Source organism: Blennius ocellaris, assembly GCF_963422515.1.
Source record: "Blennius ocellaris genome assembly, contig: SUPER_24_unloc_1, whole genome shotgun sequence".
In the NCBI taxonomy this organism is placed as follows: domain Eukaryota; kingdom Metazoa; phylum Chordata; class Actinopteri; order Blenniiformes; family Blenniidae; genus Blennius; species Blennius ocellaris.
In genome coordinates this window covers 559304-578137 of record NW_027662310.1, presented here as the reverse complement: position 1 = coordinate 578137, position 18834 = coordinate 559304, and the positions used below count along the sequence as shown (strand labels likewise).

The window sequence follows — 18834 nt, the reverse complement described above, 5'->3', positions numbered from 1 at the left end:
AAACAGTTAGTAGAATAAGGAAAGTGCAAACAGTTAGTAGAATAGAGGTATCTTATATACAATTTTTAAAAAAATTAAGTGACTTGGATAAAGTGTCCTAGATGCAGGTGTTGTTGCACATACTGTTGCTGTTTCTACAGAGTCTTGTTGTAGAGGATCACTGTTAGAGGACGACTGTTAGAGGATGACTGATTGAGGACGACTGTTAGAGGATGACTGTTAGAGGATGATTGTTAGAGGACGACTGTTAGAGGACGACTGTTAGAGGATGACTGTTAGATGACGACTGTTAGAGGATGACTGTTAGAGGATGGCTGTTAGAGGACGACTGTTAGAGGATGACTGTTAGAGGATGATTGTTAGAGGACGACTGTTAGAGGATGACTGTTAGAGGATGACTGTTAGAGGACGACTGTTAGAGGACGACTGTTAGAGGATGACTGTTAGAGGATGACTGTTAGATGACGACTGTTAGAGGATGACTGTTAGAGGCTGATTGTTAGAGGACGACTGTTAGAGGATGACTGTTAGAGGATGACTGTTAGAGGACGACTGTTAGAGGACGACTGTTAGAGGACGACTGTTAGAGGATGACTGTTAGAGGATGACTGTTAGAGGATGACTGTTAGATGACGACTGTTAGAGGATGACTGTTAGAGGATGACTGTTAGAGGACGACTGTTAGAGGATGACTGTTAGAGGCTGATTGTTAGAGGACGACTGTTAGAGGACGACTGTTAGAGGATGACTGTTAGAGGACGACTGTTAGAGGATGACTGTTAGAGGATGACTGTTAGATGACGACTGTTAGAGGATGACTGTTAGAGGCTGATTGTTAGAGGACGACTGTTAGAGGATGACTGTTAGAGGACGACTGTTAGAGGACGACTGTTAGAGGATGACTGTTAGAGGATGACTGTTAGAGGACGATTGTTAGAGGACGACTGTTAGAGGATGACTGTTAGAGGACGACTGTTAGAGGATGACTGTTAGAGGATGACTGCTAGAGGACGATTGTTAGAGGACGACTGTTAGAGGATGACTGTTAGAGGACGACTGTTAGAGGATGACTGTTAGAGGATGACTGCTAGAGGACGACTGATTGAGGACGACTGTTAGAGGATGACTGTTAGAGGATGATTGTTAGAGGACGACTGTTAGAGGTCGACTGTTAGAGGATGACTGGTAGAATATGACTGTTAGAGGACGACTGTTAGAGGATGACTGATTGAGGACGACTGTTAGAGGATGACTGTTAGAGGCTGATTGTTAGAGGACGACTGTTAGAGGACGACTGTTAGAGGATGACTGTTAGAGGACGACTGTTAGAGGATGACTGTTAGAGGATGACTGTTAGATGACGACTGTTAGAGGATGACTGTTAGAGGCTGATTGTTAGAGGACGACTGTTAGAGGATGACTGTTAGAGGACGACTGTTAGAGGACGACTATTAGAGGATGACTGTTAGAGGATGACTGCTAGAGGACGACTGATTGAGGACGACTGTTAGAGGATGACTGTTAGAGGATGATTGTTAGAGGACGACTGTTAGAGGTCGACTGTTAGAGGATGACTGGTAGAATATGACTGTTAGAGGACGACTGTTAGAGGATGACTGATTGAGGACGACTGTTAGAGGATGACTGTTAGAGGATGATTGTTAGAGGACGACTGTTAGAGGACGACTGTTAGAGGATGACTGTTAGAGGACGACTGTTAGAGGATGACTGTTAGAGGATGACTGCTAGAGGATGACTGTTAGAGGACGACTGATAGAGGATGACTGTTAGAGGATGGCTGTTAGAGGACGACTGTTAGAGGATGACTGTTAGAGGATGATTGTTAGAGGACGACTGTTAGAGGACGACTGTTAGAGGATGACTGTTAAAGGACGACTGTTAGAGGACGACTGTTAGAGGACGATTGTTAGAGGACGACTGTTAGAGGACGACTGTTAGAGGACGGCTGTTAGAGGACGACTGTTAGAGGACGACTGTTAGAGGATGACTGTTAGAGGACGACTGTTAGAGGCTGATTGTTAGAGGACGACTGTTAGAGGACGACTGTTAGAGGTCGACTGTTAGAGGACGGCTGTTAGAGGACGACTGTTAGAGGATGACTGTTAGAGGCTGATTGTTAGAGGACGACTGTTAGAGGACGAGTGTTAGAGGACGACTGTTAGAGGCTGATTGTTAGAGGATGACTGTTAGAGGATGACTGTTAGAGGATGACTGTTAGAGGACGACTGTTAGAGGATGACTGTTAGAGGATGACTGTTAGAGGATGATTGTTAGAGGACGACTGTTAGAGGACGACTGTTAGAGGACGACTGCTAGAGGATGACTGTTAGAGGATGACTGTTAGAGGACGACTGTTAGAGGATGACTGGTAGAATATGACTGTTAGAGGACGACTGTTAGAGGATGACTGATTGAGGACGACTGTTAGAGGATGACTGTTAGAGGACGACTGATAGAGGATGACTGTTAGAGGATGGCTGTTAGAGGACGACTGTTAGAGGATGATTGTTAGAGGACGACTGTTAGAGGATGATTGTTAGAGGACGACTGTTAGAGGACGACTGTTAGAGGATGACTGTTAGAGGACGACTGTTAGAGGACGACTGTTAGAGGATGATTGTTAGAGGATGACTGTTAGAGGACGACTGTTAGAGGAAGACTGTTAGAGGATGACTGTTAGAGGATGACTGTTAGAGGACGACTGTTAGAGGACGACTGTTAGAGGACGACTGTTAGAGGACGGCTATTAGAGGACGACTGTTAGAGGATGACTGTTAGAGGATGATTGTTTGAGGACGACTGTTAGAGGATGATTGTTAGAGGACGACTGTTAGAGGACGACTGTTAGAGGATGACTGTTAGAGGATGACTGTTAGAGGACGACTGTTAGAGGACGACTGTTAGAGGACGACTGTTAGAGGATGACTGTTAGAGGATGGCTGTTAGAGGACGACTGTTAGAGGATGACTGTTAGAGGAAGACTGTTAGAGGACGACTGTTAGAGGACGACTGTTAGAGGATGACTGTTAGAGGACGACTGATTGAGGACGACTGTTAGAGGATGACTGTTAGAGGATGATTGTTAGAGGACGACTGTTAGAGGACGACTGTTAGAGGATGACTGTTAGAGGACGACTGTTAGAGGACGTTAGAGGACGATGGTTAGAGGACGACTGTTAGAGGATGACTGTTACAGGACGACTGTTAGAGGACGACTGTTAGAGGATGACTGTTAGAGGAGGTCTGTTAGAGGACGACTGTTAGAGGATGACTGTTAGAGGACGACTGTTAGAGGACGTTAGAGGACGATGGTTAGAGGACGACTGTTAGAGGATGACTGTTACAGGACGACTGTTAGAGGACGACTGTTAGAGGACGACTGTTAGAGGTTGACTGTTAGAGGATGATTGTTAGAGGATGACTGTTAGAGGACGACTGTTAGAGGATGACTGTTAGAGGACGACTGTTAGAGGACGACTGTTAGAGGACGATTGTTAGAGGACGACTGTTAGAGGCTGATTGTTAGAGGATGACTGTTAGAGGCTGATTGTTAGAGGATGACTGTTAGAGGACGACTGTTAGAGGACGACTGTTAGAGGACGATTGTTAGAGGACGACTGTTAGAGGCTGATTGTTAGAGGATGACTGTTAGAGGCTGATTGTTAGAGGATGACTGTTAGAGGACGACTGTTAGAGGATGACTGTTAGAGGACGACTGTTAGAGGACGACTGTTAGAGGACGACTGATTGAGGACGACTGTTAGAGGATGACTGTTAGAGGATGATTGTTAGAGGACGACTGTTAGAGGACGACTGTTAGAGGATGACTGTTAGAGGACGACTGCTAGAGGATGACTGTTAGAGGATGACTGTTAGAGGCTGATTGTTAGAAGACGACTGTTAGAGGACGACTGTTAGAGGATGACTGTTAGAGGACGACTGTTAGAGGATGACTGTTAGAGGATGACTGTTAGAGGATGACTGTTAGAGGACGACTGTTAGAGGACGACTGTTAGAGGACGGCTGTTAGAGGACGACTGTTAGAGGATGACTGTTAGAGGATGATTGTTAGAGGACGACTGTTAGAGGATGATTGTTAGAGGACGACTGTTAGAGGACGACTGTTAGAGGATGACTGTTAGAGGACGACTGTTAGAGGACGACTGTTAGAGGATGATTGTTAGAGGACGACTGTTAGAGGACGACTGTTAGAGGATGACTGTTAGAGGACGACTGTTAGAGGACGACTGTTAGAGGATGACTGTTAGAGGATGACTGTTAGAGGCTGATTGTTAGAGGACGACTGTTAGAGGACGACTGTTAGAGGACGACTGTTAGAGGATGACTGTTAGAGGACGACTGATAGAGGATGACTGTTAGAGGATGGCTGTTAGAGGACGACTGTTAGAGGATGACTGTTAGAGGCTGATTGTTAGAGGATGACTGTTAGAGGATGACTGTTAGAGGATGACTGTTAGAGGACGACTGTTAGAGGATGACTGTTAGAGGATGACTGTTAGAGGATGATTTTTAGAGGACGACTGTTAGAGGACGACTGTTAGAGGATGACTGTTAGAGGACGACTGTTAGAGGACGACTGTTAGAGGACGACTGTTAGAGGATGACTGTTAGAGGATGGCTGTTAGAGGACGACTGTTAGAGGATGACTGTTAGAGGATGACTGTTAGAGGACGACTGTTAGAGGACGACTGTTAGAGGATGACTGTTAGAGGACGACTGATTGAGGACGACTGTTAGAGGATGACTGTTAGAGGATGATTGTTAGAGGACGACTGTTAGAGGACGACTGTTAGAGGATGACTGTTAGAGGACGACTGTTAGAGGATGTTAGAGGACGATGGTTAGAGGACGACTGTTAGAGGATGACTGTTACAGGACGACTGTTAGAGGACGACTGTTAGAGGATGACTGTTAGAGGACGACTGTTAGAGGACGTTAGAGGACGATGGTTAGAGGACGACTGTTAGAGGATGACTGTTACAGGACGACTGTTAGAGGACGACTGTTAGAGGACGACTGTTAGAGGTTGACTGTTAGAGGATGATTGTTAGAGGATGGCTGTTAGAGGACGACTGTTAGAGGACGACTGTTAGAGGACGATTGTTAGAGGACGACTGTTAGAGGCTGATTGTTAGAGGATGACTGTTAGAGGCTGATTGTTAGAGGATGACTGACCTGATAGTGCATCACCACCTTCAGCACAAAGCCAGATAATGAGTTGCTCATTGCAATCAGCTGTATTGAAGCGGGGAGACATGGAGAACGTGCAGGGCTGCGGCCCTCCAAGACCGTAGTTTGAGACCTCGGCTATAGAGAGTGTGTGTGTGTGTGTGTGTGTGTGTGTGTGTGTGTGTGTGTGTGTGTGTGTGTGTGTGTGTGTGTGTGTGTGTGTGTACGTATAGCTTGGGGCAATGAGGAAAGCTGCCTTGAGGAGGCGGAGCTTAGTAACGATATCACCAATGACTGATTAACATCAGAGTGACTGACATGAAATTAAACTAATCATTTGATGACCAACACTTTTAAATCGTCCCAAGTTCATTGACTGGCTTAAAGTCAGCTTTGGTTTGCTCTTTTGTGTTTCTATGAGATGTTGAGATAGAGACAATAAGCAGTGAGGATTGCAAAGTAAAATCAATAATCAAATACAAAACTAAATGACAGTCTAACTTAGAAATCACTTTTCAAATAATAAGTAACTATCAAATTAACAATTCACACCATAAAATTTAATTCTTTTACATCTTGAACTCTTTTTGAAAACGCACAGAGAATTACACCTTTTCAGTTCATCATTTAGTCCATTCCATAACCTCACTCCCAAAACTAACACACTTGTACATTTAACATATGTTCTTACTGGGTTTCAAACATCCATCCATCCATCCATCCATCCATCCATCCATCCATCCATCCATCCATCCATCCATCCATCCATCCATCCATCCATCCATCCATCCATCCACCCATCCATTATCTGCCACTTATCCAGGTCGGGTCAAGAGGCAGCAGTCTGAGCAGAGTTGCCCAGACTTCCCTCACCCAGAATCTTCCTCCAGCTCTTCTGGTGGCACCCCAAGGTGTTCCCAGGCCATAGAGAGACATAGTCCCTCCAGGTGTCCTGGGTCTGTCCTGAGGCCTCCTACCAGAGAGACATAGTCCCTCCAGGTGTCCTGGGTCTGTCCTGAGGCCTCCTACCAGAGAGACATAGTCCCTCCAGGTGTCCTGGGTCTGTCCTGAGGCCTCCTACCAGAGAGACATAGTCCCTCCAGGTGTCCTGGGTCTGTCCTGAGGCCTCCTACCAGAGATACATAGTCCCTCCAGGTGTCCTGGGTCTGTCCCGAGGCCTCCTACCGGAGGGACATGCCCGGAACACCTCCCTAGGGAGGCGTCTGGAGGGCATCCGAAATAGTTGCCCGAGCCACCTCAGCTGCTCCTCTGGATGTGGAGGAGCAGCGGCTCTACTCCGAGCTCCTCCCTGGTGACTGAGCTCCTCCCCCTATCTCTAAGGGTGACTGAGCTCCTCCCCCTATCTCTAAGGGTGACTGAGTTCCTCCCCCTATCTCTAAGGGTGACTGAGCTCCTCACCCTATCTCTAAGGGTGACTGAGCTCCTCCCCCTATCTCTAAGGGTGACTGAGCTCCTCCCCCTATCTCTAAGGGTGACTGAGCTCCTCACCCTATCTCTAAGGGTGACTGAGCTCCTCACCCTATCTCAAAGGGTGACTGAGCTCCTCACCCTATCTCTAAGGGTGACTGAGCTCCTCACCCTATCTCTAAGGGTGACGCCCAGCCACCCTACGGAGGAAGCTCATTTCAGACGCTTGTATCCGGGGTCTGGTTCTTTCGGTCATGACCCATAGTTCATGACCATAGGTGAGGGGAGGAACGAAGATCGACCGGTAAATCCAGAGCTTGGTCTTTTGCCTCAGCTCCTTTTTCACCACGACGGACCGATACAACGACTGCATAACTGATCCTCATCCCAGCTGCTTCACACTCGGCTGTGAACCGCGTCAGTGGACGCTGAAGGTCATGGCTTGATGGAGCCAACAGAACCACATCATCCGCAAATAGCAGAGATGAGATCCTGTGGTCCCCAAACTGGACCCCCTCCGGCCCCCGGCTGTGCCTAGAGATTCTGTCCATATATATGAGGAACAGAACCGGTGATAAAGGACACCCCTGCCGGAGACCAACGTGCACTGGGAACAGGTCCGACTTACTGCCGGCAATGTGAACCAAACTCCTGCTCCGGGAATACAAAGACCGAACAGCCCTCAACAAGGGACCCCGGACTCCATACTCCCGGAGCACCCCCCACAGGACGTCTCGGGGGACGCGGTCGAACGCCTTCTCCAGATCCACAAAACACATGTGGACTGGTTGGGCGAACTCCCATGAACCCTCAAGCACCTGGTGGAGGGTCTAGAGCTGGTCCAGTGTTCCACCATCAGGAGAACCTGGTGGAGGGTATAGAGCTGGTCCAGTGTTCCACCATCAGGAGCACCTGGTGGAGGGTATAGAGCTGGTCCAGTATTCCACCATCAGGAGAACCTGGTGGAGGGTCTAGAGCTGGTCCAGTGTTCCACCATCAGGAGAACCTGGTGGAGGGTATAGAGCTGGTCCAGTGTTCCACCATCAGGAGAACCTGGTGGAGGGTCTAGAGCTGGTCCAGTGTTCCACCATCAGGAGAACCTGGTGGAGGGTATAGAGCTGGTCCAGTGTTCCACCATCAGGAGAACCTGGTGGAGGATCTAGAGCTGGTCCAGTGTTCCACCATCAGGAGAACCTGGTGGAGGATCTAGAGCTGGTCCAGTGTTCCACCATCAGGAGAACCTGGTGGAGGGTATAGAGCTGGTCTAGTGTTCCACCATCAGAAGAACCTGGTGGAGGGTATAGAGCTGGTCCAGTGTTCCACCATCAGGAGAACCTGGTGGAGGGTCTAGAGCTGGTCCAGTGTTCCACCCTCAGGAGCACCTGGTGGAGGGTATAGACCTGGTCCAGTGTTCCACCATCAGGAGAACCTGGTGGAGGGTATAGAGCTGGTCCAGTGTTCCACCATCAGGAGAACCTGGTGGAGGGTCTAGAGCTGGTCCAGTGTTCCACCATCAGGAGAACCTGGTGGAGGGTATAGAGCTGGTCCAGTGTTCCACCATCAGGAGAACCTGGTGGAGGGTCTAGAGCTGGTCCAGTGTTCCACCATCAAGAGAACCTGGTGGAGGGTCTAGAGCTGGTCCAGTGTTCCACCATCAGGAGAACCTGGTGGAGGATCTAGAGCTGGTCCAGTGTTCCACCATCAAGAGAACCTGATGGAGGGTGTAGAGCTGGTCCAGTGTTCCACCATCAAGAGAACCTGGTGGAGGGTATAGAGCTGGTCCAGTGTTCCACCATCAAGAGAACCTGGTGGAGGGTCTAGAGCTGGTCCAGTGTTCCACCATCAAGAGAACCTGATGGAGGGTGTAGAGCTGGTCCAGTGTTCCACCATCAAGAGAACCTGGTGGAGGGTATAGAGCTGGTCCAGTGTTCCACGACCAGGACGAAAACAACATTGTTCCTCTTGGATCCGAGGTTCGACTAACAGCCGGACCCTCCTCTCCAGTACCCTGGAATAGACCTTCCCGGGGAGGCTGAGGAGTGTGATCCCTCTGTAGTTGGAACACACCCTCCGATCCCCCTTCTTGAAGAGAGGGACCACCTCCCCGGTCTGCCAGCCCAGAGGTACTGTCCCCGGCCGCCACGCGATGTTGCAGAGACGAGTCAACCACGACAGTCCCTGCACATCCAGAGACTTAAGGAACTCTGGGCGAATCTCATCACTACCGGTGCCTTGCCACCGAGGAGCTTCACAACAACCTCGGTGACTTCAGCTTGGGTAATGGACGAGTCCACCTCTGAGAACCCAGCCTCTGCTTCCTCAACGGAAGACGTGGTGGTGGGATTGAGGAGGTCCTCGAAGTATTCCTTCCACCGCCCGACGATATCCCCAGTTGAGGTCAACAGCTCCCCACTTCCACTGTAAACAGTGTTGGTGGAGAACTGCTTCCCCGGCCTGAGGCGCCGGACGGTTTGCAGGAATTTCTTCCTGCAAACCGGATTGAGAATCTCTGCCAGAGGTGGGAGTTGAAAACTGCGCGGACGGAGGGCTCGGCCAGATGTTCCCAGCAGACCCTCACAACACGTTTGGGTCTGCCGAGTCTATCCGGCCTCCTCCCGGTCCAGCGCATCCAACTCACCACCAGGTGGTGATCAGTTGACAGCTCTGCCCCTCTCTTTACCCGAGTGTCCAAGACACGTTACCGGAGATCAGATGACACGACCACAAAGTCTATCATTGACCTCCGGCCTAGGGTGTCCTGGTGCCACGTGCACTTATGGACACCCCTGTGCTCCAACATGGTGTTCGTTATGGACAAGCTGTGACTGGCACAGTAGTCCAATAACAGAACACCGCTCGGGTTCAGATCGGGGAGGCCGTTCCTCCCAATCACCCCCTTCCAGGTCTCACTGTCATTGCCCACGTGGGCGTTGAAGTCCCCCAGGAGAACAATGGAGTCCCCAGTTGGAGACTATCCAGAACCCCTCCCATAGACTCCAAGAAGATTGGGTGCTCTGAACTGCTGTTCAGTCCATAGGCCGAGACAACAGTGTTCAAATTCAAATTTGAATTTGAATTTGAATTAGAATTTGAATTTGTGTTCAAATGAGAGCAAGATTGTTGTAATGTAGTTTATAAACACACTGTATTTAAATTAACATTGGCTGAAATCAAAAATGTAATGAAAAGTCCCAACCTAATAAATTCATGTAATAGAATGAACCACTGGTTCATTCTGTTACAGTGATTGAGTTCTATAGATAATGATATTAGGAGCAGTGATCAACCTGTAAACCAACGTTAGCTCTGCCACAGACACAGGGTCTGCATGCTAATCTTTGCTTTACTAACTAGTTAACTCACAATCCTACACATATCACATCAAAGACAACATCACACAGTAACTGAACACCATCTGACGACTCCTGACGTTTTACAAAACAAGTCTCATTCACATCAAGTCATTCTAGAAATGGTCCTTTAGCAGAGACACACAGGAAGCAGACGCTAAAGACTAGCTTCCATGTTCCATTGTTCTCCAGCACATGGTGGAGACCCAGGACAGACTTCCTGCTCTCTGACAACCTCCATTGGAATGTAGTTTCTTGTGATCCGCCATCTTGTTTTGTAGTTCATCACACGTCTCACACACACTCCCTCCACCTCTCTCTCTCTCTCTTTCTCTCTCCACACACACACACACACACACACACACACACACACACACACACACACACACACACACACACACACACACACACACACACACATACACACACACACACACACACACACACACACACACCTACACACACCCAGCTGTATATAGGTAGTTAGAATCTGTGTTTTATTTGTTTTCATTCTAAATAAATATAATGTTTGGAATCATACTTGCTGTTTTATTAATGAGCACAAAGGAGAATGAAATGTCGACTCTTCTGTGTCAAGAACTCTAAAATCCTTCAATCTTTACTGTTAATTCTGGTAATTGTAATTAATTTAACTATTAATTCAAATTCCTGATGAACAGTTTAGTATATCTTATGAGACTGATAGAACTGAATTGACTATCATTTCCTGTTAAGACAGGTGGAGCTCCGAGGTTTCTGATACACATCAGATTACATTTCAATAACATTATTAATAACTATCTTCGATAATTAGTAGTCATTATCGATAGCGAAACTGCCAAAACCCTACATAACTGGTATCACTTGTTCAGGCTAAATTCACCACATAAATGGTGCCAATTGATCCTTCTGAGGTAAGAAATTCCTACAGTTTGTTACCAAAGCTGCTTGAAGGTTGAACCTTCAAACAGCTCGAATCAAACCAGAAGCTTCTCGTCTTATCTGACAATCTGACATCGAGCTGGACAAACAGGAAGTCAAGAGCCTGGAAAGCAGAAGTGAAGGATGCTGCTGTCTTTATCTGTCATCCAGATGAATGAGATGATTGTTCAGTGACACACACACACACACACACACACACACACACACACACACACACACACACACACACACACACACACACACACACACACACACACACACACACACTCACACACAAACACACACACACACACACACTCACACACAAACACACACACACACACTCACACACACACACACACACACACACACACACACACACACACACACACACACACACACACACCCACTCACACACACACACACACACACACACTCACACACAAACACACACACACACACTCACACACACACACACACACACACACACACACACACACACACACACACACACACACCCACTCACACACACACCCACTCACACACACACACACACACACACACACACACACACCCACTCACACACACACACACTCACACACACACACACACACACACACACTCACACACAAACACACACACACACACTCACACACACACACACACACACACACACACACACACACACACACACACACACACACACACACACCCACTCACACACACACCCACTCACACACACACACACACACACACACAGCAGCAGCACAGAAGGTGGACACGCCACATCGGTAAACTTTGTGTTTTTTGTTTCTTGTGTTTTTTCGGTGGGTTTTTCTGTTTTTTAGGTTTTTTTGTATGCGTTCCATATGTATGCATTTTGTTTGTCTTCTTTCAGTCTTGGCGTTTGTTTGCATTTTCATCTTTTTCATTTATATATTTTAGGTGTATTTGTGCATCATTATTTTGTTATTTTTGTGTATTTTTTTGGTGCCTTAGGGGTCTTTTGTATCTTTTTTATCGTCCTTCCATCTGAACAGATATTCAAAGTCCCCAAACTTAAAATGAGCTTTGTTCTTGCTGCCATTTCTTTTCTAAATGAGTGTAAAATGCATTTACTCTTGGGTTTTTAATTGAATGAAGTTCAACCTTTTTATCTATTTATTTCACCTTCTTTATCATATTTTCAACAGGTCTTTATAGTGGTTACTTTTACCTATTTATTCATTTCACTTGTTAACCTGTCAGTAAGCTTGTTAGTGCCCGTCGATGTCTGTGTTTCTACTGGTTTTTACTGTCTGTTTTGAAAGTATCTGTATGTACTGCCAGATGCGCTCTCCTGCTGCACACAAATCGGGTACCAATAAAGTCAATTTGGGACTCTGAAGTGTAATTTGAGGAAGTTGTTAGTTTTTGGAGTTTTGAATGACTTGAATGAATAGATTGCACATTGAGTCTGATGAAATTCTTTAAATCTTCACACCGTTTATCTGTGGGGACTGACGAGCTGTGGTCTTGTGGTTTGAGTGATTGCTTTGGGAATGATAGTGTCTGAACTGTACATATTGTCTCCTTGGTGATGCTGTGTTTGCTTGTGTTTCACTGTGTGCAGATGTTTCTTCAGCCATGGCGACATTGTCATGTTTCCTCCCAAAGGATCTCTTGGTCACCATGTTCCTGCTGCTCCTCGTTGGTTTCTCGCAGATGTACTTTCTGACTAACTGTAGCATGTATCACAGTTCGAGTCCTCTGGACGAGGTACTGGTGGACTGTACGAACCAAGAGCTGCGATCCGTCCCCACTGATCTCCCCCAAGGCACCACCTCCTTCAGGCTCACCAACAACCTGCTGTCGAGTGTCGGCCTGCAGGACTTCCGGTCCCTGTGGCGGCTGAGACTCCTGGACCTGTGTTTGAACCGTGTCACTTGGGTAGACGAAGGCTCGTTCCTCCACCAGACGTCGTTAGAAATGCTTGATATGTCCAACAACCTCCTCTGCAACCTGACGAAGAACATGTTCCAGGGTTTGTCCAAACTGAGCAAACTCGATCTGAGAACCAACAAGATCCAGTTCATCCACCCTGCTGCCTTCCGCCACCTGATCTCACTTGGCACGGTGCTGCTGGGCTCTAACCTGCTGCAACAGGTCCAGGACATCCAGCCGGTGCTGCTGTTGCCCAGCGTCCGAACTCTGGAGCTCAGCTCCGGCCTGCTCACCTCCTTCCAGGTATTGGCCTCAAGGTGCTTTGTCTATTTAGGTGCTTCTTTTAAAAAAAAATCTTTCTAGCAGTTTCCTGTCTTCCTTCTTTGTAGTCATGTCTCTTTGTCGCTGTTGCGTGTTTCTTTGTAGTTGTTTTGTGTTGTTTCGAAGTAGTGTTATTGTGTGTTTCTTTGTTACAGACGAGCGACCTCCCACTGATCGAGTCCTCCGGCTTGGAGAGGTTGGATTTGTCTGTCCTTGATCACCTGGAATCGTTTGGGATCACGTCGCTGACCTTCCCTCACCTGAAGACCATTGATCTTTCTATGTGCGGAGACGGTTCTGTTCTGAGGTGGGACGTGACCAACCGGACATTTCTGAGCAGTGTCACTCAGCTGTTTCTCAACGGACCTTTGATTCCATTGGAGAACCTCCAAACCGTCCTGCAGAGCTTGGACTCACTCATTCATCTGAAGCTGAATTACGTGGAGACATGGATAAAAAATGGTCTGTTGGACACAGTCTGTGGCATTCCGACACTCCGGATTTTGGTTCTGGAATTCAACCATCTGGCTCAGTGGACTCTGAGACTGGTGGCATGCTCTCAGCTCTCCGAGCTCAACCTGTCCCACACGTACCTGAGGTTTTTGCCCGAAGGCTCGCTTCGCTCCATGACACAACTCAAGACTCTGACACTACAGACCAACTCACTTGTTGAGGTGCCAAAAGACATCCGTAGCCTGGCTTCGCTCCAGATCCTCAACATAGAGGACAACCTCATCTCAGAGCTGTATTGTGAGGATTTTAGAAATGCTACTCACCTCACAGAGCTCTACCTCAGCTTCAACCGCATCACCAAACTAGACTGGTGTGTCTTCCAAAATCTCACTGAGCTGAAGGTTCTAGATCTACACCAAAACTTGCTCTGGACGTATGGAGGCACTTTCAAGATGGGCCTGCAGAAGCTGGAGTACTTAGATCTGAGCCAAGGCTTTCTGTGGATGATGAAGAAGAGAGATTTTCAGGGATTACGATCTCTCAGATATTTGGACGTGACTTCGAATCACATCGGAAGAGTGCCGCAAAAGACGTTTGATGGACTGAAAAATCTGGAGACCTTGTTTGTGACCATTCCACTTGATTATGAGTGTACCTTTCAAGGACTGCGACGCCTCAGAAATCTCACCCTCTACATGAGCACCGATGGAGATGTGAAAAAATCACTGCAGGCCTCATCTAAAGCTTTTTATGAGTTAAAATCTCTCAAGAACCTCACGGTGATCTGCCAGGGCTTTCACTTTGGACATCCTCTTGATCCACCGGAGGAGATGTTGCAGTCAATGACCCACCTGGAGGCTTTCACAGCCATCAACATTTACATCACTGCTCCACGTCTGGACACGTTCCAGTTCTGCCCCCGACTCAGGAGTCTCACTTTGCGGAAGACGGACTTGTCAGATTTGGAGGCAGAACTTTTCCATTTCATCCCAAACCTGCAGACGCTGGATCTCTCTGAGACTGACCTCAGATCTGTGGACTTTCTGTCAGGGGCGGAACTATTTGAGCTGCGGTCCCTGATTCTGAGAGACAACAAACTGATGGTCATCAATGAGACGCTCTTCCAGTCTTTCCCAATGCTGGTCTACCTGGACCTGTTGGGTAATCCATTCACCTGTGACTGCTCTAATGTGGCTTTCATCCAGTGGGCCAGGACCAACAACCAGACCCAGGTGGTAAATGCTCACCAGTACACCTGTGCTTTTCCTCCCAGTGAACACAGAACCAGGCTGATGGACTTCGACATCCAGTCCTGCTTTCTGGACATTGACCTGGTCTGCTTCATCTCCAGCAGCTCTCTGGTGGTCCTGACTCTCCTGGTGTCTCTGGTTCACCACTTTCTGAGGTGGCAGCTGCTCTATGCCTACCGCCTTTTCCTGGCTTTCCTCTATGACAGCAAGAAGAGGAGGAAGATGATGCCCCACCGCTACGACGCCTTTGTCTCCTACAATGTTCACGATGAGGACTGGGTGTACCGAGAGATGCTGCCGGCCCTGGAGGGGGAGCAGGGTTGGAGACTGTGTCTGCACCACCGAGACTTCCAACCAGGTAACTGCTATAGACTGTGTCTGCAGTACGAACCAGGTACCTGCTGGAGACTGTGTCTGCAGGACTGACCAGGTACCTGCTGGAGCCTGTCTGCAGCACTGACCAGGTACCTGCTGGAGACTGTGTCTGCAGGACTGACCAGGTACCTGCTGGAGACTGTCTGCAGGACTGACCAGGTACCTGCTGGAGACTGTCTGCAGGACTGACCAGGTACCTGCTGGAGACTGTGTCTGCAGGACTGACCAGGTACCTGCTGGAGACTGTCTGCAGCACTGACCAGGTACCTGCTGGAGACAGTCTGCAGCACCCAGACTCCCAACCAGTACTTCTGCTTACTGCAAAAGGACAAGAACTGAAGCTACGGGTTTAAGAACTGTGAATGAATCACCAATGCTGTTGTTCTACTTGCTTCAAGCACCGGAGGAAGCAGATGTGGTGTCTGCTGTAGAGAAGACAGCTTCATTAATAATGATGCTTTTGAAAAACATTTAATTTAGTTAAACAAGTTAAATGAAAGACATTTTTATTTTGTAGAAGAATAAATTATGAATAATGAAATGTTATAATTAAACATATTATTTATATCATCATCATCATCATCATCATCATCAATAATAATAATAGTAATAATAATAAGAACAAGAATAATAATAATAGATTATGACAGCTTGTTCTCAGGTTTGTTTGCGCCTCCTTCTTCTCCTTCAGAATGGTTTCACTTCCTCTCAGTGTTTCTTCAGTCACACTCTCAGATGTGTAGAAATAGCCTGTGTTGGCAGTGACGTGGTTTCTTTTGCAGGCAAACCCATCATGGAGAACATCACCGACGCCATCTACTCCAGCAGGAAGACCATCTGCGTGATGAGCCACAGATACCTGCAGAGCGAGTGGTGCTCCAGGGAGATCCAGATGGCCAGGTGGGGGCGCTGTCTGTCCTCACACTGACAGGTAGCAGCAGGTGGCCAGGTGGGGGCGCTGTCTGTCCTCACACTGACAGGTAGCAGCAGGTGGCCAGGTGGGGGCGCTGTCTGTCCTCACACTGACAGGTAGCAGCAGGTGGCCAGGTGGGGGCGCTGTCTGTCCTCACACTGACCGGTAGCAGCAGGTGGCCAGGTGGGGGCGCTGTCTGTCCTCACACTGACAGGTAGCAGCAGGTGGCCAGGTGGGGGCGCTGTCTGTCCTCACACTGACAGGTAGCAGCAGGTGGCCAGGTGGGGGCGCTGTCTGTCCTCACACTGACAGGTAGCAGCAGGTGGCCAGGTGGGGGCGCTGTCTGTCCTCACACTGACAGGTAGCAGCAGGTGGCCAGGTGGGGGCGCTGTCTGTCCTCACACTGACCGGTAGCAGCAGGTGGCCAGGTGGGGGCGCTGTCTGTCCTCACACTGACAGGTAGCAGCAGGTGGCCAGGTGGGGGCGCTGTCTGTCCTCACACTGACCGGTAGCAGCAGGTGGCCAGGTGGGGGCGCTGTCTGTCCTCACACTGACAGGTAGCAGCAGGTGGCCAGGTGGGGGCGCTGTCTGTCCTCACACTGACAGGTAGCAGCAGGTGGCCAGGTGGGGGCGCTGTCGGTCCTCACACTGACAGGTAGCAGCAGATGGCCAGGTGGGGGCGCTGTCTGTCCTCACACTGACAGGTAGCAGCAGGTGGCCAGGTGGGGGCGCTGTCTGTCCTCACACTGACAGGTAGCAGCAGGTGGCCAGGTGGGGGCGCTGTCTGTCCTCACACTGACAGGTAGCAGCAGGTGGCCAGGTGGGGGCGCTGTCTGTCCTCACACTGACAGGTAGCAGGAGGTGGCCAGGTGGGGGCGCTGTCTGTCCTCACACTGACAGGTAGCAGCAGGTGGCCAGGTGGGGGCGCTGTCTGTCCTCACACTGACCGGTAGCAGCAGGTGGCCAGGTGGGGGCGCTGTCTGTCCTCACACTGACAGGTAGCAGCAGGTGGCCAGGTGGGGGCGCTGTCTGTCCTCACACTGACCGGTAGCAGCAGGTGGCCAGGTGGGGGCGCTGTCTGTCCTCACACTGACAGGTAGCAGCAGGTGGCCAGGTGGGGGCGCTGTCTGTCCTCACACTGACCGGTAGCAGCAGGTGGCCAGGTGGGGGCGCTGTCTGTCCTCACACTGACAGGTAGCAGCAGGTGGCCAGGTGGGGGCGCTGTCTGTCCTCACACTGACCGGTAGCAGCAGGTGGCCAGGTGGGGGCGCTGTCTGTCCTCACACTGACAGGTAGCAGCAGGTGGCCAGGTGGGGGCGCTGTCTGTCCTCACACTGACAGGTAGCAGCAGGTGGCCAGGTGGGGGCGCTGTCTGTCCTCACACTGACCGGTAGCAGCAGGTGGCCAGGTGGGGGCGCTGTCTGTCCTCACACTGACAGGTAGCAGCAGGTGGCCAGGTGGGGGCGCTGTCTGTCCTCACACTGACCGGTAGCAGCAGGTGGCCAGGTGGGGGCGCTGTCTGTCCTCACACTGACAGGTAGCAGCAGGTGGCCAGGTGGGGGCGCTGTCTGTCCTCACACTGACCGGTAGCAGCAGGTGGCCAGGTGGGGGCGCTGTCTGTCCTCACACTGACAGGTAGCAGCAGGTGGCCAGGTGGGGGCGCTGTCTGTCCTCACACTGACCGGTAGCAGCAGGTGGCAAACATCAACATGATAACCTAATCCTGAAATGTACCTGCTGGGGTTTCACCTGGTTTCTCCTTGTCTCTAATGTTTCATAGTGTCTCCTGGTCTCTCATAGTGTCTCCTGGTCTCTCCCGGTCTTTGCTATTGTAGTTTTCGTCTGTTTGATGAGCAGAAAGACGTCCTCATCCTGCTCTTCCTGGAGGACATCCCATCGCGGCTCCTGTCTCCATACCACCGTATGAGGAAGTTGGTGAAGCGCCGGACCTACCTGAGCTGGCCCCAGGCCGCCTCGCACCCGGGACTCTTCTGGCAGAACCTGGGCCGAGCTCTGGAGACTGGGGACGCCCAGGACTCGCCCCTCCTGACCGGGAACCCCAACTACGGAGCTCTGAGAGCTCGGTGCCAACCGCTACCGACGAACAACTGACGAGTCCTGACATCATGACGAGTCCTGACATCATGACGAGTCCAGGCATCATGACGAGTCCAGGTATCATGACGAGTCCTGACATCATTACGAGTCCTGATATCATGACGAGTCCAGGCATCATGACGAGTCCAGGTATCATGACCAGTCCAGATATCATGACGAGTCCTGATATCATGACGAGTCCTGACATCATGACGAGTCCTGACACCATGACGAGTCCAGGTATCATAACGAGTCCTGACATCATGACGAGACCAGGTATCATGACGAGTCCAGGTATCATAACGAGTCCTGACATCATGACGAGTCCTGACATCATGACGAGTCCTGACATCATGACGAGACCAGGTATCATGACGAGACCAGGTATCATGACGAGTCCAGGTATCATAACGAGTCCTGACATCATGACGAGTCCTGACATCATGACGAGACCAGGTATCATGACGAGACCAGGTATCATGACGAGTCCAGGTATCATAACGAGTCCTGACATCATGACGAGTCCTGACATCATGACGAGTCCAGGCATCATGACGAGTCCTGACATCATGACGAGTCCTGACATCATGAC

At 49.6% G+C, this 18834-nt stretch overlaps 1 protein-coding gene across 1 annotated transcript in view; it reads left to right on the top strand.

Moving 5' to 3' along the window:
- The window catches only part of LOC308147872 (uncharacterized protein), a gene marked incomplete at both ends in the record, with an annotated part of 28447 nt that extends 10190 nt beyond the window's left edge, over positions 1–18257 (top strand). The window contains 4 exons of the mRNA XM_080521247.1: positions 12523–13136; positions 13310–15215; positions 16015–16132; positions 17981–18257. Coding sequence (XP_080377373.1) covers positions 12523–13136; positions 13310–15215; positions 16015–16132; positions 17981–18257 — 2915 coding nt within the window. The remainder of the gene's footprint in view (positions 1–12522; positions 13137–13309; positions 15216–16014; positions 16133–17980) is intronic.
- Positions 18258–18834: the final 577 nt, after the last annotated feature.